The following is a 21,644-nucleotide window of genomic DNA, read 5'->3' as shown; positions in this document are numbered from 1 at the left end:
CTCTGAGGCAGGTAGCTTCTGCCCACAGCCGGGGTGCAGAGACCGGATTCCCTCCTGACTTCTCTCTGATGTGCCGCCCTTGCCCTGCCACCGCGTGGAGGCGGGGGGCAGCGGAAGGGGCAGGGTGGGGTGTCCAGGGCCTGTTTTCCTTGGGCTGGTTGGAGCCAGGCAGGAAACCTGCTCAGAGAAGAGCGAACCACAGGCCCCCCCCGAGGTCAATGCCAGGCACGGGGGAAAGCCAAGGGGTCTGGTCACTCTCAGGCCCTCGGCAGCTCCCAGCTCCGGTGGGGGGGGGGGGCATCCCGGGCCAGAGCTGCCTACCCCTGCTCAGCACAGGCAGTCATGGCAAGGCCCAGATCCCAGGAGTCCGGGCTCCCAGCCCCCTGCTCTACCCATTGGCCCCCACTCCCTACTCTCCCGGCAGTCAGGAAATTCCCTTTGTTCTGCCGTTTCCGTGGGAGGGGAGCGGGGTCAGGGCAGGATGTGACACCTCATTTCCCAAGCTCCTCTGGCTCCGCCAGTCCCGCGGCCCCTGACCTGTCCCGGGGCTCCAGCTACTCCAGCCCTGGCCGCTTCTATAACAGAGCAGCTGCACCCTGCCCCAGAGGTGGGCGTATCTCAGCGCCGGGCCAGGGGTCCCTGGGTAACCGGCCGCCCCGCCCCAGAGGTGGCTGCATCTCAGTGCCGGGTGAGGGGTCCCTGGGTACCTGGCCACCCCACCCCAGAGGTGGGTGCATCTCAGTGCCGGGTGAGGGGTCCCTGGGTACCTGGCCACCCCACCCCAGAGGTGGGTGCATCTCAGCGCCAGGCGAGGGGTCCCTGGGTACCCGGCTGCCCCGCCCCAGAGGTGGGCGCATCTCAGCGCCAGGCGAGGAATCACACCTCCCCTCGCTCCCCCGACCCTGCAGGAACCTAACCATTATCTGGGCAGATGAATGTCTGGCACCAGAGGTGGAATTTCCTGGACAGAGGAAAAAATAAAACATAATAGATTCTGCTGACTGTCAGATTACACTGGGGAGGCGAGGGGCTGGCAGATCTGAGGTGTGTGTGGGGGCGGGGGGGTTGGAGAGCCAGGGGGCATGTGATCTTCTTGTGGATGCCATGAATTTAGGGACAAATACCCCCAAACAGCCCAAATCTATCTAGAGAAGCGGGAGCCGGGAGCCAGGACTCCTGGGTTCTCTCCTCGGCTCTAGGAGGGAAGTGGGGGCTGGTGGGTTAGAGCAGGGGGGCTGGGAGCCAGGACTCCTGGGTTCTCTCCCCGGGTCAGGGAGGGGAGTGGGGGCTGGTGGTTAGAGCAGGGGGGCTGGGAGCCAGGACTCCTGGGTTCTCTCCCTGGCTCTGGGAGGGGAGGGGGCTGGTGGTTAGAGCAGGGGGGCTGGGAGCCAGGACTCCTGGGTTCTCTCCCTGGCTCTGGGAGGGGAGTGGGGGCTGGTGGTTAGAGCAGGGGGGCTGGGAGCCAGGACTCCTGGGTTCTCTCCCAGCTCTGGGAGGGGAGTGGGGGCTGGTGGGTCAGAGCAGGGGGGGCTGGGAGCCAGGACTCCTGGGTTCTCTCCCTGGCTCTGGGAGGGGAGGGGGCTGGTGGAGGAGGGAGGAGCTCGGACTCCTGGGTTCCTTTGCACTTTCTTTTCACAAGGGGCGGGGCTATTACTTTCCCTTTATCACATGACAACGGGGAGGCAAGATGGCCTCCCCCATCTTGGCATCAGTCCCTGAACACGTGACCCACGGGGGCCGCAGAGGCCAAAGGAACCAAGATGGCCGCGCCCATGGGGGCTGCAGTGCAAAATGGCTTCACTGGTTCCCTGTCACGTGACATCCGGAAGGTGGCGGGACCAATGACCGCGTTCTGTGGGGCTTCCACCGTCTGCGCATGCGCATTAGAGGAGCTGTTCTAAAATGGCGTCTGCCTGTCACCTGATCAGTGACTGACTCCCCGGGGCAAGACACTGGACGTGCCGCACATGCGCAGTAGTGCCGCTCGGCGGAGGAGCGCGGCCTCAAGACGTCACGTGACCGTCCAAATTTCGCCACGTCCGGTAGGCTCCAGGACCAGCTCGTCACTTCCGCCCCCCCCTTTTTTTTTTGGTGCGGCGCATGCGCACTGGAGCGGCCCGCGACTTTTTTCGTCCTCCGTCCCCGGCGCATGCGCGGTTGGTGACGCTGCGTCTAGAGCACTCCGGGCCGGGGGGGGCCCGGTGGGATCATGTCCGGGGTGCAGCGCATGAGGGTGGCGAACGAGAGACACAGCAAGAGCATCACGCAGCGGGGGGGGCTGCACCGCACCCCGGTACGGGCGGGGGGGGGGGCTGCAGGTCGGGAGTGAGGGGCACCCGCAGGGCGGGGGGGCTGCAGGTCGGGAGTGAGGGGCACCCGCAGGGCGGGGGGGCTGCAGGTCGGGAGTGAGGGGCACCCGCAGGGCGGGGGGGCTGCAGGTCGGGAGTGAGGGGCACCCGCAGGGCGGGGGGGCTGCAGGTCGGGAGTGAGGGGCACCCGCAGGGCGGGGGGCTGCAGGTCGGGAGTGAGGGGCACCCGCAGGGCGGGGGGGGGGCAGGTCGGGAGTGAGGGGCACCAGCAGGGCGGGGGGGCTGCAGGTCGGGAGTGAGGGGCACCGGCAGGGCGGGGGGGCTGCAGGTCGGGAGTGAGGGGCACCGGCAGTAGCGGGTGGGTGGGTGCGAGTTCCCATCTCTAATGCTCTCTCCGCCCCACACAGAAAGCCCCCCCGGAGGAGAAGGCCGCCGTGGGGCCGTGGCTGCTGGCCCTCTTCGTGTTCGTGGTCTGTGGCTCAGGTGAGTCGGGCGAGATGGTCTGTTCACTCTGGATCCTAATGATGGAGGCCAGGGACAGAGATCTGCCTGTTAGGGGCCTGTTCTCTTGACACCTTCCATTGGGAAGGAGTCAGAGCGTTAACCCTGAAGCCTAGTGGTGGGAGAGCTGCAGGGGAGCGTTAGGCTGCTTTCTCATTACGGCAGCCTGCTCCATTGGACGGCGTTTACTCTGAGACCTAACGGTGGGCATCCAAGAGGCTGTTTACCCTGGGTCCTAATGATTGGGACTAGGGGGAGGAGCACCTCCTATCTGAGGCACCTACCCAAGAACCTAAGAATGAGGGCAATGGCGGTGTTAACTCTTGAACCTAGTAATGTGGAACCTGATGCCCTTCAGCCCCGTGTGTCGTCTTAGTCCCGAAATTTCCTGTTGGGAGCTAGAGACAGGTGGATGCTCCGTGCAAATGTGTTGACTCTGGAACCTACTAATGGGACCAGAGAGGCCGGCCCTGAATTAAGGGTTCAGCTCCCTGAGGTTCCTCTGGATCTTCCTGCCCGTCCCTGCAGTAGGTGCACAACCCAACAGGCCTTGGGAAGGGGTGGAGCCAGATAAGCCCCGCCCATTACCCCAAGCTGTGCCCCTGAGAGCCCCCACACCACCCCCAGCCTCACTCTGCCCTCTATCTCCCCAGCTATCTTCCAGATAATCCAGAGCATCCGCCTCGGAGGATGATGGGAAACGCCGCTCTCCCTCCTGCTCCTCTTCTCAGGGAATTCTGGGATACCTCCTGGACCTCCAGTGACCCTCTGTGATGTGTTGCTGCCGTGCTCCCTAACCCCCCCCCCCGCGTCCGCCTGCCAATGCTGCCCCCTTTCTTTTTGCCTCCTTGTATGTTTCCAGTCCCGGGGGGAAGAGGGTGGCTCCCCTTTCGTCTCCCCCCCCGCAATGTGGGGTGTCCCCCGGAGGTCCTGTGAAGGCAGCCTGGAGTTTGGTCATGGTGTGTGGGGGGAGGATTTTCCCTTAAAATCTGTGATTCCCACCCTCGGGTTTCGCAGTGTCTGATTGTTTGCTGGAAATACATTAAATGTTGGAATTTTTAATAAAACAGCCGCCGGGTTCTTTGTCCCCCAGGGGCCAGGAAGATGGGGGGGGTCACTGAGCACAAGGATAAAACCCAGCCCCCCCCCTGCTCAGACCCACCAGCCCCCACTCCCCTCCCAGTGCTGGGAGAGAACCCAGGAGTCCTGGCTCCCAGCCCCCCTGCTCTGACCACCAGTCCCCACTCCCCTCCCAGAGCCGGGGAGAGAACCCAGGAGTCCTGGCTCCCAGCCCCCCTGCTCTAACCCACCAGCCCCCACTCCCTTCCCAGAGCCGGGGAGAGAACCCAGGAGTCCTGGCTCCCAGCCCCCCTGCTCTAACCACCAGCCCCCACTCCCCTCCCAGAGCCGGAGAGAGAACCCAGGAGTTCTGGCTCCCAGCCCCCCTGCTCTAACCCACCAGCCCCCACTCCCCTCCCAGAGCCAGAGAGAGAACCCAGGAGTCCTGGTTCCCAGCCCCCCTGCTCTAACCCACCAGCCCCCACACCCCTCCCAGAGCCAGGAGAGAACCCAGGAGTCCGGGGGGGGAGGGGCTTTGCCATCATAGAGTTTTCCCTCCCTAGAGTGTCCCCTTATGCGCCATAGAGTGAGGATGGGCTAGAGCGGCTCCGCTTGCACCATAGAGTTGGGCTGTGGTTTAGAGCGGCGCTCCTGCCCAGCACCATAGAGTCCCACCGCCCTAGAACGTCCACACGCCCCTTCGCATATCAGAGAATCGGTTGCTTGCTCGGAACATAGAGTTGGCGTCTTGTCCTAGAGCGTCGCTCGCCTGTACCATAAAGTGTCAGACATTCTAGCGCGTCCCTTCCGCCAGGACCATAGAGTTCTCCCGACCTAGAGCGTCTATCCCTCCCGCACCATAGAGGGGCTACAGTCGCAGGCTAGAGCGTCTCCCGAGCCACCTCCTTTACCATAGAGTCGCGAATTCCTAGCGCGCGTGTCCCCTCCCCACACCATAGAGTTCGCCCCGCCCCGCCGCTTCCCCAATCAGGCGCCATCGAGGGCGGTTCCTTCCCAGAGAGCGCCGGGGCCGCACCATAGAGTCGCGACGGCGCCGCCGCTTCCGGTGCCGCCCCCTTATTTCCGCTTCCGGCGCCGCTTCCGCTTCCGTCTTCTGCATCCGGGGACCCGGCCGGGCCTGTGCGTGCGGGAGAAGGAGCCGGAGCCGGAGGCGGCGGCAGCGCGGGGCCGAGAGTGAGAGTGAGACACGCGGGGCGGGGGGAAGGGTCCGGGGGTGAGTGGGGAGCTGGGGGCGGGGCCAGGGGGCGGAAGGGGGCGAGCGGGGCTGAGTGGGGGGCGGGGCCAGGGGCCGGCACGGGGGGCGGGGCTGAGTGGGGGGCGGGGCCAGGGGCCGGCACGGGGGGCGGGGCTGAGTGGGGGGCGGGGCCAGGGGCCGGCACGGGGGGCGGGGCTGAGTGGGGGGCGGGGCCAGGGGCCGGCACGGGGGGGCGGGGCTGAGTGGGGGGCGGGGCCAGGGACCGGAACGGGGTTGGCGGGGCTGAGTGGGGGCGGAACGGGGGGACGATGCTGGGCTGGGGGGCGGGGCCAGGGGGTGGAGCGGGGGGCGGGGCCGGGCTGGGGGGCGGAACGGGGGCGGGGCGGAACGGGGGCGGGGCCGGGCTGGGGGAGATGATGCTGGGGTAGGGGGCGGGGATGGGGGCGGGGCCAGGAGCGGGGCTGGGCCGGGGGGGCGGGCTGGGGGCGGAACGGGGGCGGGGCCGGGCTGGGGGAGATGATGCTGGGGTGGGGGGCGGGGCCAAGGGGCGGGGGCGGGGCCGGACTGGGGGCGGGGCCAGGGGCGGGGCGGGGCTGGGGGGGCGGGGCCGAGCTGGGGGCAGAACGGGGGCGGGGCCGGGCCGGGGGGCGGAACGGGGGGGACAAGGCCGGGCTGGGGGTGGGGCCGGGCTGGGTTTGGGGCCACGGGGCGGGGCCGGGCTGGGGGCGGGGCCGGGGACTGGGGGGCGGAATGGGGGGCGGGCTGGGGGGCGGGGCCGGGGGGCAGAACGGGGGCGGGGCCGGGCTGGGGGCGGAACGGGGGCGGGGCCGGGCCCGGGGTCACGCGAGGGTCTCCCCCCCCAGCCCCATGGCGGACAGCGATGACGAGTACGACCGGCGGCGGCGCGACAAGTTCCGGCGCGAGCGCAGCGACTACGAGCGGTCCCGGGAGCGCGACGAGCGGCGTCGCGACGACTGGAGCGACAGGTGGGGGCGGGGGCGGGGGGGGTCTGTCGGGGGGAGGGGGTGCGGCTGCCCCCCCCGGCAGAGATGTGTATCGGGGGGGGAAGGGGGTGCGGCTGCCCCCCCCCGGCAGAGATGTGTATCGGGGGGAGGGGGGAGGGGGTGTGGCTCCCCCCCACAGAGATGTGTATCGGGGGGAGGGGGAAGGGGGTGCGGCTGCCCCCCCCGGCAGAGATGTGTATCGGGGGGAGGGGGAAGGGGGTGCGGCTGCCCCCCCCGGCAGAGATGTGTAGCGGGGGGAGGGGGAAGGGGGTGCGGCTGCCCCCCCCGGCAGAGATGTGTAGCGGGGGGAGGGGGAAGGGGGTGCGGCTGCCCCCCCCGGCAGAGATGTGTAGCGGGGGGAGGGGGAAGGGGGTGCGGCTGCCCCCCCCGGCAGAGATGTGTAGCGGGGGGAGGGGGAAGGGGGTGCGGCTGCCCCCCCCGGCAGAGATGTGTATCGGGGTGAGGGGGAAGGGGGTGCGGCTGCCCCCCCCGGCAGAGATGTGTATCGGGGGGAGGGGGAAGGGGGTGCGGCTGCCCCCCCAGCAGAGATGTGTATCGGGGGGAAGGGGGTGCGGCTGCCCCCCCCAGCAGAGATGTGTATCTGGGGGAGGGTAAGGGGGTGTAGTTGTCCCCTTGGCGGAGGGATACATCAGGGTGTGATCAGTCTGTCTCCCCCCCCCCCACAGGGAATGGGACCGCGGCCGGGAGCGCCGGAGCCGGGGCGAGTACCGGGACTACGACCGCAACCGCCGGGAGCGTTTCTCGCCCCCCCGGCACGAGCTCAGCCCGCCCCAGAAGCGCATGCGCCGGGACTGGTGAGTGAGCCCCATGGAGGCCGAGGTGGGTCTGACCTGTGGGGCGCACGGGCCCGGCTGGAGTGGGGCCAAAGGAAGCTCGACTGCTCTGCACCCCAGGTGGAGAGTAGGTGGGGCGAGGTGCCCGAGGGAGACTGTTAAAGGAGAGAGACCCAGGTAATCTTGCCAAGGGTCCTGTGCCCCATGCTGCAGAGGAAGGTGAAACCCTCCCCAAGGTCCGTTACACCCGGAGCCTGTGAGCAGGAACCAGCCAGCCCAGTACCCAAGAGAAGGAACAAGGAAATCCCGGATGCTTCTGAAGGAGGAAATTTAAAAATAACCTCCCTGAATACATTGAGGCTTTATTTTTTAAAAAAAACCCTTCCTGACCTCGGGCGCTGGCTGGCCAGGGCCCTGAAGCATGAGCATTGGGAACATAAAGGCACCCTCAGCGCTGCCAGGTCCAGCCCCCCCCAACCCAAGCCCCAATGGCTCTTCGCCTGCTGTAACGTATTTCTAGAAAGCAAGCAGCCCCCGTTCAGTTTGTGAGCCTAAACGAGTCAGACTCATAGAGTTGAAGGTCAGAAGGGACCATTATGATCATCTAGTCTGACCCCCTGCACAACACAGGCCACAGAATCTCATCCACCCACTCCTGTAACAAACTCCTAACCTATGTGTGAGCTATTGAAGTCCTCAAATCATGGTTTAAAGACCTCAAGGTGCAGAGAATCGTCCAGCCAGTGACCCGTGCCCCACGCTGCAGAGGAAGGCGAAAAACCTCCAGGGCCTCTGCCAATCTGCCCTGGAGGAAAATTCCTTCCCGCCCCCAAATAGGGCAATCGGCTAAACCCTGAGCATGTGGGCAAGACTCACCAGCCAGCACCCAGGAAAGAATTCTCTGTAGTAACTCAGATCCCATCCCATCCAACATCCCATCACAGACCATTGGGCGTATTTACCTACTGGTAATCAAAGATCAATTAATTGCCAAAATTAGGCTATCCCATCATAGTATTCCCTCCATAAACTTATCAAGCTTAGTCTGGAAGCCAGATGTGTCTTTTGCCCCCACTACTCCTCTTGGAAGGCTGTTCCAGAACTTGACTCCTCTAATGGTTAGAGACCTTCGTCTAATTTCAAGTCTAAACTTCCTAGTGTCCAGTTTATACCCATTTTGTTCTTGTGTCCACATTGGTGTTAAGCTTAAATAACTCCTCTCCCTCCCTGATATTTATTCCTCTGATCTATTTATTGAGAACAATCATATCTCCCCCTCAGCCTTTTCTCGGTTCGGCTAAACGAGCCGAGCTCTTTGAGTCTCCTTTCGTAAGACAGGTTTTCCATTCCTCATATATCATCCTAGCAGCCCTTCTCTGTACCTGTTCCAGTTTGAATTCATCTTTCTTAAAACACGGGAGACCAGAACTGTACGCAGGATTCCAGACGAGGTCTCACCAGTGCCTTGTATAACGGTGCTAACGCCTCCTTATCTTTGCTGGAAATACCTCGCCTGATGCATCCCGTCTCCCCCCTGATGCATCCCATCTCCCCTCCGTCACCCTCCTCCTTCTCTGCAAGGATTCACGTTCGAAGCGGTGATGTTTTTTCCTTCATTGTGTTATCCCCCAAGAATATTGGGGTGCCCCCTTTTTCATAGGTTTATAGTTTTTAAGTCTCACTGGTATTCACGCACGTCAGTTAGGGCAGGCGTTAAAAGGTGACTACCGGGTATCTTGTAATCCAAAATCAACCTTACGGTCAGGTTTTCCCAGTACACATTTTCCTTGTAGTCCTGGGTCATTCGTTGATCACTTATATTGGTGGCTTGCGACCTTCCCAGACTGCCAGCCCCCTTTCAGGAGTCTGATTTCTCTCGTGTACCCCCAAGTTACACCTCACTTTAAAAATAATGCGCTTGCAAAATCAAACATCAAAATACAAGTGTCCCAGCCACACTAATACCGAAAAACGGCTGATTTTCTCGTTACCACCATATAATTATAAAATAAATCAATTGGAATATAAATACTGGACTTCTGTTCAGTGTGTAGTCTGTGGAGCCGTATCAACAAGTCACCGTCTGTAGGAAATTTTAGTTTGTACTGGCTTCGCTGGGGCTTTTTCTGGCGTGTGTCTTAAACTAGGCAAATATCGAAAGCAGGGGGTCGGCGACCTTTGAGAAGGGGTGTGCCAAATCTGGGTTAATTTATGGGGTTTGCGTGGCAGTAAAAGGTTTCACGTGCCAGACCGGCAGAGCAGGCGGCAGACGGAACCCCAGACCGCTTAGCCCCTGCCAGCCACGGTCCCGGCCGCCGGCCCCGCTCAGCCCCCTGCCAGTCTGGGGTTGCGCCCGCCAGCCCCTGCCCGCCGCGGTCCCGGCCCCGCTCAGCCCCCTGTCAGCCCGGGTTCCGTCCATGCAGGCTGAGCGGAGCTGGTGGCCAGGACTCTGGCTGGTAGAAGCAAGCACCTAAAAATCAGCCCCCGGGCCGCCTTTGGCACACATGCCACTGGTTGCCGACCCCTGTGGATGTACCCCCTGGAAGGCCTCTGTGTACCCCCCGGGGGAATGCCTACCCCTGGTTGAGAACCACTGATTTATGTCAAGTATATCTTAACTCTAGGACGACTAAGCTAAAATCTGACAGGCCTTGCGTTTCAGCCCTGTTTACTTAGATATCTAATAGATAATTATCCAGCATAAGCACGGCCGGACTCGGCCAGACCAGAGGTCCATCTAGCCCAGTAGCCAATGCCAGGTGCCCCAGATGAACAGGGGAGCATCCAGTGACCCATCCCCTGTCGTCCATTCCCAGCTCCTGGCAAACAGAGGCCAGGGACACCCTCCCTGCCCAGCCTGGCTAGTAGCCACTGACGGACCTGTCCTCCGTGAACTTCTCTAGTTCTTTGTTGGAACCGTGTTATGGTCTTGGCCTTCGTGGCGTCCTCTGGCGAGAAGTTCCCCAGGTTGATGGTGCGTTGCGTGAAGAAATACATCCTTTGGTTTGTTTCCAACCCGCTGCCTCTTCATTTCATTGGGTGACCCCTAGTTTGTGCGTTAGGAAAAGGCGTAAATAACACGTCCTTGTTTGCGTTCTCCGCGTCGGTCCCAATTTTATCGACCTCCGTTGTATCCCTTCCAATTACCAATCGTCTGTCATCCTGCAACTTAACTGTAGCCAACCTGTGATGCTTACACGTGATGCGTTAGTTAATCATGATCTCACCTGATAAACGAACTGACTGGTTACCCCCCGGGGCTTTCTAGCAGACCCCAGCCTCGCCCAAAGCGATTTTGACCTCTCACCTATCCCCCCCACCAGGGATGAGCACAGCACCGACCCCTACCACAGCGGGTATGAGATGCCATACAGCGGGGCGACCGCCGGCCCCACCTACGGGCCCCCCCAGCCCTGGGCGCACCCCGATATGCACGTCATGCAGCAGCACCATCTCCTGCCCATCCAAGCCAGGTAAATACCCCAATTCCTGCTTCTCCCGACCCGCCTCCCCCTTCCCCTGCGCACACTGACGGTCTTGCCCCCGCCCCGAAGCAGACTGGGCAACATCGCGGAGGTGGACGTGGGCATGGCCCCGCCCGTCATGAAGAGTTTCAAGGAGTTCCTGCTGTCCCTGGACGACTCGGTGGACGAGACGGAGGCCGTCAAGCGTTACAACGACTACAAGCTGGATTTCCGGCGCCAGCAGATGCAGGATTTCTTCCTGGCGCACAAGGACGAGGAGTGGTACGTCCGCGTCAGGGTGCGGCCCCGGCTTCCCCCATGTGTGTGTGTGAGATCCGGGCCGGACCCAGCAGGGCCGGAGTTCTGGGGCGCGGGCAGGCTGTCCGGATTCGGTGCCAGGGAGGTTGGATTTCACAGGCCGCGAGTTCCGATCCAGTGCCGCAAGGAGGTGGTGGTGCAGGGCGGGTGCTGCCGTTCTGATCCGGTTGGATGGGGTTGGGGGGAGTCGGCCGGGCGGTTCTGATCCAGCGGAGGGGAGCTGGGAAAGCTGCCGCCCACAGGCCAGCGGTTCTGATCTCGGGCCGGGGTGGGGGATTGCCACCCATGGCCCCGTGGTTCCGATCCCTGCCTTACAACGCAGGCTGGCCGGCTGTGGCTGACCCCGCGTCCACATTCCTTGCCTCTTCTGTCACCAGCTTCTTAGCTATACCCCCCCCCGAGCCCAGCTCTGGGCCCGCGCCAGTTCCCGAGAGGTCTGGGGGGTCCGATCTCTCCCGTGGTTTCCCCACGGAAAAGGGCTTTTTTGGGGGGGGTCATTTTAAGCCTTTTTTGCTCAGTTTTGACGCCTCGACACCCGGCTCCTCCGGTGCCGTGCAGACCGCCTCGTTCGTTCGAGCAAAGAGACGCCCCCCGTCCCCCCAGCCTGGATGCTCCCCGTGAGCTGATTCTGGCCCCCCATCTCCCCAGCCCGCAGGCGTTCAGTGCACGCACCGGAGCTGGCGTTGGCCTTGCGGGCTTGCAAGGCGGGGTTCTGATTGGGATCGGCCCAGAGCAGGCGAGCGCGGAGAGAACGTGGGGGGTAGGAGCTAGCCCTCTCCATTCCGATGAGTTGCTCCTCCTGCCTCGGTTTCCCCCTCTGTAAAACAGCCAGGCTTTGTTGGACGTGTGACAGCTGTGGCTAGAAGCCACAGAGCAAGCAGATTGGGGGTCCCATTGTGCTGGCCGCATCAGAGAACGACGGATGACAAGGCCCCTCTGAGTTTGGGGCGGGGGGGGGGAGGAGGGACCTTGTGCCAGGCACCAGCAAGCCACAGTCCCTGTCCCAAAGTGTCCAGTCCAGATAGGCAACAGGGCAGGAGGGGAAACTGAGGCACAACGAGACATGGTTTGCCCACAGCCCCGTATCTGACCCGAGTATAGATCCCAGGCATCCTGATTTCTTGCCACTAGGCAACACTACCTCTCAGCCCCCACTCCCCTTCCAGAGCCGGGGAGAGAACCCAGGAGTCCTGGCTCCAAGCACCTCCCCCCTGCTCTAGCCCACCAGCCCCCACTCCCCTCCCAGAGCCGGGGAGAGAACCCAGGAGTCCTGGCTCCCAGCCCCCCCTGCTCTAACCCACCAGCCCCCACTCCCTTCCCAGAGCCGGGGAGAGAACCCAGGAGTCCTGGCTCCCAGCGCCCCCTGCTCTAACCCACCAGCCCCCACTCCCTTCCCAGAGCTGGGGAGAGAACCCAGGAGTCCTGGCTCCAAGCACCTCCCCCCCGCTCTAGCCCACCAGCCCCCACTCCCCTCCCAGAGCCGAGGAGAGAACCCAGGAGTCCTGGCTCCCGGCCCCCCCATTCTAAGCCCCCACATCCCTTCCAGCGCGAGGGCATAATGCACCATGCCTCAGTTTCCCCTGCCGACAAATCAGGTGTACAGACGCCCCCCCCGTGAACGTAGGAGCATTGTCTGCGTGTGGTTCTTGGGCCCCAGCCTACAGGCGTCTCTTACTTTCTTTCTTTTTTTGGGGAGGGGTGTGTGCGTGGGGCTGATAACTGTTAACTGACCCTTTTCTCCCCTCCTCCCAAGTGCCAGAACCAAGAGAATTCAAAATCAGAAGTCACTTTTGCCGTCAGCCTGGAGAATCTAAATCTCTCTTGATTTTTTTTTTTGTTCCGGCTCCTCTCTCTCGCCCGTGATTTTTTTTTTTAGCTAGATAGCCAGGGTCAAGCACTGAGCACAATGCAGTGCCTAGCTGAATGTACAGTGGTCAGGAATCAGACAGCCAGCCGCGGGGGAAAAAACCAAACCCACCCGACCCGGGATTTTTTTTTCGTTTGTTTTGTTTTCGGTTTCACTAAACCGCCCGGCGAGAGAGAGCGAGTGCCCGCCACTCCGTAGCCAAAATAAAGCGCCCAGTGGTTAAAAACCACCGAAGGAATTTCTCAGGCTCCCGTCGGAAAAAGCTGGAGTTGATCCTGAGTGTATGTATGACACACGTTCTGTCTTATTCGATCGGACCTCAGCTCTTTTAAAAAAAAAAAACAAAAAAAAACCAACCAGCCAACACAGTACGAGAAAACAAAACAATCGGATCTGCCTTTCCTCCTCCTCCCGAGGTGGGAACGGTGGGGGGGGTCTCGATTGCCCCCCCTGCTCTTTGAAAATCAGGGCGAAAACTTAAATTCCAGCCCAGAATCTTGGTTTAGTTCAAGGAATTCAGACGTCTGGAGACCCAGGGGAGTTAAGCGCCTAAAGCCGGTAAAACTCTGGGGTTACGGTCGGCCTTAAGGCTCCCCCCTGACTGAGATCTGAGCCCCTGGTTGAGCCCGAATCTACGGGTGGGGAGTGCTAGGGTCCAGCCAGATGTCCCCTAACTTCTCTGCCCCAGAGACCGCGTCCTCCAACTAGCCAAAGGGTAGGGGAAGCGATTGGCGACAGATTAGAAGTGGAGTGAACAACAGAACCCCAGTGGTCCAGGTCCCAGGCATCCAGATGGGATCTGGCCCCCCCATTCTGCCCCGCAGAGCGATGGTTGATTGATCCCAACAAACACACACACACACCGTTCCCGTCTAAACAGCAGGGGGAAGAACCCAGGAGTCCTGGCTCCCGGCTCCCCTCCCAGAGCTGGGGAGCGAAGCCAGGCATCTGAACCCTCAATCCGCCCACCCCGACCCGCTCTCGGCTCGCTTGGCTCCGCGCAGTCCGAGCGAGGATCCGATTCGAACGGCGTCCCCCAGGCACTTGGCTGAGAGGGTCGAACCTGCCCCGTAGCGAACTTTAGAGCGTAGCTACAAAAAAAAACCAAACCCCGATGTGGCGAAATCATTTTTTCCTCACCAGTGTCTGGCGCGAATCGTCAATAAGTAAGATCCAGGGGCGGGGGGCTTGTCCTGGCTTCCCCCCCGTCCTCCCCGCCCCGAATTTTTTCCAACACAACCTGCATATGCAGCTCCTTTTAGAGGCCCGAGCTAAGCGTCTTCCCTCCACCGCGCCCCATTCTGATCTTTCCTCGTCTGTCTTTCCCCCCTTCCCCACCCGCCTCGCCGCCCTTCCCTGCCGGCTCGAAGGTTTCGCTCCAAGTACCACCCGGACGAAGCGGGGAGGAGGAAGCAGGAGGCCCACGGCGCCCTGCAGAACCGGCTCCGAGTCTTCCTCTACCTCATGGACAACGGCTGGTTCGAGAACTTGCAGCTGGATATCGACAAGGCCACCGCGATCGTGAAGATGCTGGACGCCGGTAAGCAGGGCCTGGAACGGGCGGGCTTCGGTTTCGAAGGTATCAGGGAGGGGGCGCCCCAAAACCCACGTTGTTCGGATCCAAAGACCTTGTCCGTGTAGGGAGCCGAAAGGGCTGGAAACGCCTGACCTTGGAGTCCAAAGACGGGCGCCTCCTACCGCTGGAGCTGAAGGGAGATCCTCCCCCGGCGGCAGCAGTAGTAGATCTTTTATCCGCTGTTTCTTTTCTCTTATTGGGAAGCAACTTGGCGGAGCAGAGATCTTGGCTGTGGCGGAGCAGGGGTCTTGGCCGTGGCGGAGCAGAGATCTTGGCCGTGCCGCACCGAGGACCCCAGACTGACCCTCGTCCATTTTTTTCCTTCTCCTCCAGCCGTTATCAAGATGGAGGGAGGCACAGAGAACGACCTGAAGATCCTGGATCAGGAGGAAGAGGAGGAGAGGCAGGAAAAGGCCGAGGCGGGGAAGAAGGACGAGGCCCGGCTGTCCGACGCCGACCGCAAGGGCTCGGACAAAGAGGACAAGAAGGAGGAAGGCAAACAGGTCAGGGGGAGCTGACGCATCCTGGCGCTGCCGTGCCTCGGTTTCCCCACCGGGCCCGCTCGCCCAGGCGCCAGGGTGATGGGCGCTATCCGAAGGGACCGGGTAGCCAGCCGTTATCCTGTCACCTTGGGGGGGACGAGGGGAGGCAGGCGGGGTCCCTCAGGGTGGAGGGCCGTCTTGTTGGGGGGATGCAGGGTCTCTGACGGGTGCCCCCCACTCCCCCAGGCGGACGGCGACGAGCCGGTGGAGGAGAAAGCCAAGAAGTCCGAGGAGGAGGAAGAGGAGAAGCCGGAGAAGGAGGAGGAAGCAGAGAAAGAGGCCAAAAAGGTGAATCCTGAAGCGCTGCCCCCCTTCCCCGCCCCCTTTCGCAGGCCCTGCCCCCTTTCCTGCTGACCGGTCGCCCCCTTCCCCTCTCAGGCCAGCCAGAAGCGCAAGCGGCAGCACAGTGGGGACGACAGCTACGACGAGGGGAGCGTGTCCGAGTCCGAGAGCGAGTCCGAGAGCGGCCGTGCCGAGGGCAAGGAGGGTGAGAGCCGCAGGGGCCTGTTCCCTCTAGGGGGCGCCGGCTCCCACCCCACCCCAGGGCAGGGACTAGCTGGCTCGAGGGGGCGGGAATGGGGCAGGGGCCTGTCCCCTCTAGGGGGCGCTGGCTCCCACCCGGCCCCAGGGCAGGGACTGGCTGGCTCGGGGGGCGGGAATGGGGCAGGGGCCTGTCCCCTCTAGGGGGCGCCGGCTCCCACCTGGCCCCAGGGTGGGGACTGGCTGGCTCGGGGGGGGCCGGGGAACAGGCCATGGGGCTGGGACCGGCTGGCTCAGGGAACGGGCCATGGGGCAGGGACTGGCTGGCTCGGGGGGGAGGGGGGACGGGGAACGGGCTATGGGACAGGGACCGGCTGGCTCGGGGGGGCGGGGAACAGGCTGTGGGGCGGGGACCGGCTGGCTCTGGGGGGATGGGGAACAGGCACCCCCCCCAACTCTGTGGCGTGGGGCGCAGAGGAGAAGCCCAAGGAGCAGACGGCGGCGAAGGAGGAAGAGGAGGAGGCGGCGACGAAGGCCAGGGAGAAGGAGGCCGGGGAGTGCAAACCGCGCCCCCTCCACAAGACCTGCTCCCTCTTCATGCGCAACATCGCCCCCAACATCTCCCAGGCCGAGATCGTGGCGGTGAGCCTGGGGGGGCGACGGGAGGGGGGGGGCACTGATCCGGTCCCCTTCCTAACACCCCCCTCTGTCCCCCCAGCTCTGCAAACGGTACCCCGGCTTCATGCGCGTGGCGCTGTCCGACCCCCAGCCCGAGAGGAGGTAGGTGGCATCCGCCGGCGGGGGGCACTGGGGGGGGTGTTTCCTTGTGCCCGGGCGCTAACTCCGGGCGTCCGCGTCAGGTTTTTCCGCAGGGGCTGGGTGACTTTCAACCGCAGCGTGAACATCAAGGAGATCTGCTGGAGCCTGCAGAACATCCGGGTAAGGCCGCGGCCCGGGGGGGCAGGTGGGGGGCGTCGGGGGCTGCACCTCAGTGGAGATTTGGGGGGGGACTCTGTCCATGAACATTCCTTGCCCCAAAGCTGTGGGGTCCCTGGGTAACCGGCCGCCCTGCCCCAGAGGTGGGCGCATCTCAGCACCAGGCCAGGGGTCCCTGAGTAACCGGCTGCCCCGCCCCAGAGGTGGGCGCATCTCAGCGCCGGGTGAGGGGTCCCTGAGTAACCAGCCGCCCTGCCCCAGAGATGGGCGCATCTCAGCGCCAGGCCAGGGGTCCCTGGGTAACCGGCCGCCCTGCCCCAGAGGTGGGCGCATCTCAGCGCTGAGTGAGGGGTCCCTGGGTAACCGGCCACCCTGCCCCAGAGGTGGGGGCATCTCAGCGCTGGGCGAGGGGTCCCTGGGTAACCGGCCGCCCTGCCCCAGAGGTGGGCGCATCTCAGCGCTGAGTGAGGGGTCCCTGGGTAACCGGCCGCCCTGCCCCAGAGGTGGGCGCATCTCAGCGCCAGGCCAGGGGTCCCTGGGTAACTGGCCACCCCACCCCAGAGGTGGGCGCATCTCAGTGCCGGGTGAGGGGTCCCAGGGTAACTGGCCACCCCACCCCAGAGGTGGGCGCATCTCAGCGCCAGGCCAGGGGTCCCTGGGTAACTGGCCACCCCACCCCAGAGGTGGGCGCATCTCAGCGCCGGGCGAGGGGTCCCTGGGTAACTGGCCACCCCACCCCAGAGGTGGGCGCATCTCAGCGCCAGGCGAGGGGTCCCTGGGTAACCGGCCACCCTGCCCCAGAGGTGGGCGCATCTCAGCGCCGGGCGAGGGGTCCCTGGGTAACCGGCCACCCTGCCCCAGAGGTGGGCGCATCTCAGCACCAGGCGAGGGGTCCCCAGAGGTGGCCGCGTCTCAGCTCGGTCCGTGTCTCTCCCCCCAGCTGCGGGAGTGCGAGCTGAGCCCCGGCGTGAACCGCGACCTGACCCGCCGCGTCCGCAACATCAACGGGATCACGCAGCACAAGCAGATCGTCCGCAACGACATCAAGCTGGCGGCCAAGCTCATCCACACCCTGGACGACCGCACCCAGCTGTGGGGGGCAGGGGAGCCCCGCGAGGCCCCCCAGGTCTCGGTCAGTCCCTGGGGGGAGGAGGGGGTCACGCCTCTGCCCCACGGCTTCCCACCATCATTCCCCCTCACCGCGGCCTCCCATGGAGACCCTGCAAAGGATTCTGGGGGCGTCATCTATGGCCACGGGGACTGTCTTTTCCCACCCCCCTTCCCAGATGGCCCCAGGGGCTCGTGGGAGGTGGCTAAAGGGGGGCCCCTGCCCCACGGGCACCTGGGTGGTGCCCCATTGGCTCAGCTGTCCCGTCTCCCCCCGCCCCCCAGAGCCTGCCCTCCCAGAACCCCATCTTAAAGAACATCACGGACTATCTGATCGAGGAGGTGAGCGCCGAGGAGGAGGAGCTGCTGGGCAAGACCGGGGAGGCGGCCGACGAGCCCCCCAAGGAGGGGAACCCGGCCGAGATCAACGTGGAGAGAGACGAGAAGCTCATCAAGGTGAGTGCGGTAGGGGCCTGTCCCCTCTAGGGGGCACCGGCTCCCACCCGGCCCCAGGGCAGGGACTGGCTGGCTCAGGGGGGTGGGGAATGGGGCAGGGGCCTGTCCCCTCTGGGGGGCGCCGGCTCCCCCCGGCCCCAGGGCAGGGACTGGCTGGCTCAGGGGGGCAGGAATGGGGCAGGGACCTGTCCCCTCTAGGGGGCGCCAGCTCCCACCCGGCCCCAGGGCAGGGACTGGCTGGCTCAGGGGGGCAGGAATGGGGCAGGGGCCTGTCCCCTCTAGGGGGCGCCAGCTCCCACCCGGCCCCAGGGCAGGGACTGGCTGGCTCAGGGGGGCGGGGAATGGGGCAGGGGCCTGTCCCCTCTAGGGGGCGCCGGCTCCCACCCGGCCCCAGTGCAGGGACTGGCTGGCTCAGGGGGGCGGGGAATGGGGCAGGGGCCTGTCCCCTCTAGGGGGCGCCGGCTCCCACCCGGCCCCAGGGCAGGGACTGGCTGGCTCAGGGGGGCAGGGAATGGGGCAGGGGCCTGTCCCCTCTAGGGGGCGCCGGCTCCCACCCGGCCCCAGGGCAGGGACTGGCTGGCTCAGGGGGGCAGGGAATGGGGCAGGGGCCTGTCCCCTCTAGGGGGCGCCGGCTCCCCCTGGCCCCAGGGCAGGGACTGGCTGGCTCAGGGGGGCGGGGAAGGGGGCAGGGGCCTGTCCCCTCTAGGGAGTGCCGGCTCCCCCTGGCCCCAGGGCAGGGACTGGCTGGCTCAGGGGGGCGGGGAAGGGGGCAGGGGCCTGTCCCCTCTAGGGGCGCCGGCTCCCACCCGGCCCCAGGGCAGGGACTGGCTGGCTCAGGGGGGCGGGGAAGGGGGCAGGGGCCTGTCCCCTCTAGGGAGTGCCGGCTCCCACCCGGCCCCAGGGCAGGGACTGGCTGGCTCAGGGGGGCGGGGAAGGGGGCTGGGGCCGGCTCCGGACCTGACCCCCCTGTGCCCCCAGGTGCTGGACAAGCTGCTGCTCTACCTGCGGATCGTGCACTCGGTGGATTATTACAACACCTCCGAGTATCTCAACGAGGACGAGATGCCGAACCGCTGCGGGATCATCCACGTGCGCGGGCCCATGCCCCCCAACCGCGTCAGCCATGGGGAAGGTACCGCCGGACGCCTGGGTTCTCCCCCACACCGGGACGGGGGCGGGGCTGGTGGCTCAGAGCAGGGGGGCTGGGAGCCAGGACTCCTGGGTTCTCTCCCTGGCTCTGAGAGGGGAGTGGGGGCTGGGGGGTCAGAGCAGGGGGGCTGGAAGCCAGGACTCCTGGGTTCTCTCCACGGCTCTGGGAGGGGAGTGGGGGCTGGTGGGTGAGAGCAGTGGGGGCTGGGAGCCAGGACTCCTGGGTTCTCCCCGGCTCTGGGAGGGCAGCGGGGGCTAGCGGTTAGAATGGGGGGCTGGCGCTCAGGACTCCTGGGTTCTCCCCGGCTCTGGGAGGGCAGCAGGGGCTAGCGGTTAGAATGGGGGGCTGGTGCTCAGGACTCCTGGGTTCTCCCCGGCTCTGGGAGGGCAGCGGGGGCTAGTGGTTAGAATGGGGGGCTGGCGCTCAGGACTCCTGGGTTCTCCCCGGCTCTGTGAGGGCAGCGGGGGCTCGTGATTAGAGAAGGGGGGGCTGCCGCTCAGGACTCCTGGGTTCTCCCCGGCTCTGGGAGGGCAGCGGGGGCTAGCGGTTAGAGAAGGGGGGGCTGGCGCTCAGGACTCCTGGGTTCTCCCTGGCTCTCGGAGGGCAGCGGGGGCTAGCGGTTAGAATGGGGGACTGGCGCTCAGGACTCCTGGGTTCTCCCCGGCTCTGGGAGGGCAGCGGGGGCTGGTGGGTTAGAGCAGGGGGGCTGAGAGCCAGGACTCCTGGGTTCTCCCCGGCTCTGGGAGGGCAGCGGGGGCTAGCGGTTAGAGAAGGGGGGGCTGGCGCTCAGGACTCCTGGGTTCTCCCTGGCTCTCGGAGGGCAGCGGGGGCTAGCGGTTAGAATGGGGGGCTGGCGCTCAGGACTCCTGGGTTCTCCCCGGCTCTGGGAGGGCAGCAGAGGCTAGCGGTTAGAGCAGCGGGGGCTGGCGCTCAGGACTCCTGGGTTCCCCGCCCCGCAGTGGCCGAGTGGCAGAAGACCTTCGAGGAGAAGCTGGCCCCGCTCTCCACCGTGCGGGAGTCGCTGTCGGACGAGGAGGCGCAGAAGATGGGCAAGAAGGACCCCGAGCAGGAGGTGGAGAAGTTCGTCACGGCCAACACCCAGGAGCTGGGCAAGGACAAGTGGCTGTGTCCGCTCAGCGGCAAGAAATTCAAGGTGCCTGGGACGATTCCGGGGGGGGGTGAGGGGCTCCCCTGCCTCGGTTTCCCCAACTCACCCCTGTTTCATTCCCCCTCCCCCCGGCAGGGCCCCGAGTTCGTGCGCAAACACATCTTCAACAAGCACGCCGAGAAGATCGAGGAGGTGAAGAAGGAGGTGTCGTTCTTCAACAGCTTCCTCATGGACGCCAAGCGCCCGGCGCTGCCCGAGATCAAACCCAACCAGCCCCCCGGGCCCGGGCAGGGTACGTGGCGCCCCCCAGGGAGACAGTGGAGGGGGGGGCGGTGTCGTGCCCCTGGGGTTCACACAGGATCCCTGGTCTTTGCTGTGTGGGGCAGGGATCTGCGCTCTCCTCTCCCACCCCCAGGGGGAGGTAGTGAGAGAAAGGAAGGGGGGGCTGGGGGCCAGGACTCCTGAGTTCTCTCCCTGGCTCTGGGAGGGGAGTGGGGGCTGGTGGGTCAGAGCAGGGGGTCTGGGAGCCAGGACTCCTGGGTTCTCTCCCTGGCTCTGGGAGGGGAGTAGGGGCTGGTGGGTCAGAGCAGGGGGGCTGGGAGCCAGGACTCCTGGGTTCTCTCCCCGGCTCTGGGAGAGGAGTGGGGGCTTGGACCCCACTGTCTTACACCTCTGCTCTTCCTTTCTTCCCCTCTTTCCAGGCCTCACCCCTGGGCTGCCCTACCCGCACCAGACACCCCAGGGGCTGATGCCGTACGGACAGCCCCGCCCGCCTATTATGGGATACGGTGGTAAGTTGGGATGCAGGGTGCCGTAGGGGATGCCCCTTGCTGCTGGGAGCGGGGTGGGGATTGGGTGTTGGGCAAGGGGTTCCCCGCCCCAGAGGTGGCTGCCTCTCAGCGCCGGGCGAGGGGTCCCTGGGTAACCGGCCGCCCCGCCCCAGAGGTGGCTGCATCTCAGCGCCGGGCGAGGGGTCCCTGGGTAACCGGCCACCCCACCCCAGAGGTGGCTGCATCTCAGCGCCGGGCGAGGGGTCCCTGGATAAGAAGTTTTCTCTGCTGACGCGTGTCCGTCTGTCCCTCCCGCAGGCGGCCCCCCCTACCCTCACGCCCCCTACGCCGCCGGCCGCGGTAACTACGACACCTTCCGGGGCCAGGGCGGCTACCTCAACAAACCGCGCAATAGGTAGGTGGGGGCCGGTGAACTCGTCGGAGAGAGGCGTGTCTGGGGGGTGGGGGCTATGGGGCAGAACGGGCCCGTGGCTCTCACCCACTCCGTCTCTTCCCCCCCCCAGGATGGTCCGGGGCGACCCCCGCGCGATCGTCGAGTACAGAGACCTGGACGCCCCCGAAGATGTGGATTTCTTCTGAGTGAAACGGCCCCGCCCCTCGTTTTAAGCCCTGTCTTGTTCCCCCCAGACTGCTCCTCTCACCCCCCCGGCTTTTTTATACGAGTCTCCGCCACTGAATTCCCCACCTCACCCCACGGTCGACTGTTTGTACATTTCACCTTGTCCGTCCCTACGCAATTTCAATAAATACCTGGATGGAAATGCCAGCTCGGTACCGTGCGTCACCTAGCAACGGGGACATGGGCAGGTCGAGGGGAGCTTTGTTCTGTATGGGGGGGTGGATTTATACCTCAAATTCCCTATGTGCCCTGACACTTCAAATCCGCCATCATTAGGGACCAGAGTGAACAGCATCATCTTGCTACCTCGACTCAGCTTCCCTTTCCCACAGCTGCACAGCAACTGG

The 21,644-nt window shown here is 64.6% G+C and overlaps 1 protein-coding gene and 1 pseudogene across 2 annotated transcripts; both read left to right on the top strand.

Moving 5' to 3' along the window:
• Nucleotides 1–2,085: 2,085 nt before the first annotated feature.
• Nucleotides 2,086–3,877, top strand: LOC127039596 (stress-associated endoplasmic reticulum protein 1-like; annotated as a pseudogene).
• Nucleotides 3,878–4,958: 1,081 nt separating this feature from the next.
• Nucleotides 4,959–21,444, top strand: SRRT (serrate, RNA effector molecule). Of its 2 annotated transcripts, none has more exons than XM_050933263.1 (20): nucleotides 4,959–5,069; nucleotides 5,949–6,071; nucleotides 6,776–6,904; nucleotides 10,207–10,356; nucleotides 10,441–10,629; nucleotides 13,903–14,072; nucleotides 14,442–14,611; nucleotides 14,837–14,938; nucleotides 15,029–15,137; nucleotides 15,606–15,772; nucleotides 15,849–15,910; nucleotides 15,991–16,069; nucleotides 17,007–17,198; nucleotides 17,459–17,629; nucleotides 18,608–18,761; nucleotides 19,739–19,932; nucleotides 20,023–20,179; nucleotides 20,589–20,678; nucleotides 20,976–21,072; nucleotides 21,182–21,444. In XM_050933263.1, exons 2-20 carry the CDS (start codon nucleotides 5,953–5,955, stop codon nucleotides 21,255–21,257), a joined length of 2,577 nt encoding a protein of 858 aa, XP_050789220.1. In that variant the 5' UTR covers nucleotides 4,959–5,069; nucleotides 5,949–5,952; the 3' UTR covers nucleotides 21,258–21,444. The 2 variants fall into 2 exon arrangements, with proteins under 2 accessions (XP_050789220.1, XP_050789219.1); XM_050933262.1 differs by having other exon boundaries at nucleotides 10,438–10,629.
• The last annotated feature ends 200 nt before the right edge of the window (nucleotides 21,445–21,644 follow it).

This window comes from Gopherus flavomarginatus, chromosome 23 (genome assembly GCF_025201925.1).
Source record: "Gopherus flavomarginatus isolate rGopFla2 chromosome 23, rGopFla2.mat.asm, whole genome shotgun sequence".
In the NCBI taxonomy this organism is placed as follows: Eukaryota; Metazoa; Chordata; order Testudines; family Testudinidae; genus Gopherus; species Gopherus flavomarginatus.
Note: the sequence above shows the minus strand (reverse complement) of the source record. Positions and strands in the feature narration are given on the sequence as shown.

What these genes read in the sequence shown, in the direction of transcription:
- SRRT (XM_050933262.1), top strand. Translation starts at nt 5,953, where the DNA reads ATGGCGGACAGCGATGACGAGTACGACCGGCGGCGGCGCGACAAGTTC. An exon ending in CCGCGTCAGCCATGGGGAAG is followed by an intron (nt 18,762 to 19,738) that starts GTACCGCCGGAC and finishes CCCGCCCCGCAG; the next exon opens with TGGCCGAGTGGCAGAAGACC. An exon ending in CTCAACAAACCGCGCAATAG is followed by an intron (nt 21,073 to 21,181) that starts GTAGGTGGGGGC and finishes TCCCCCCCCCAG; the next exon opens with GATGGTCCGGGGCGACCCCC.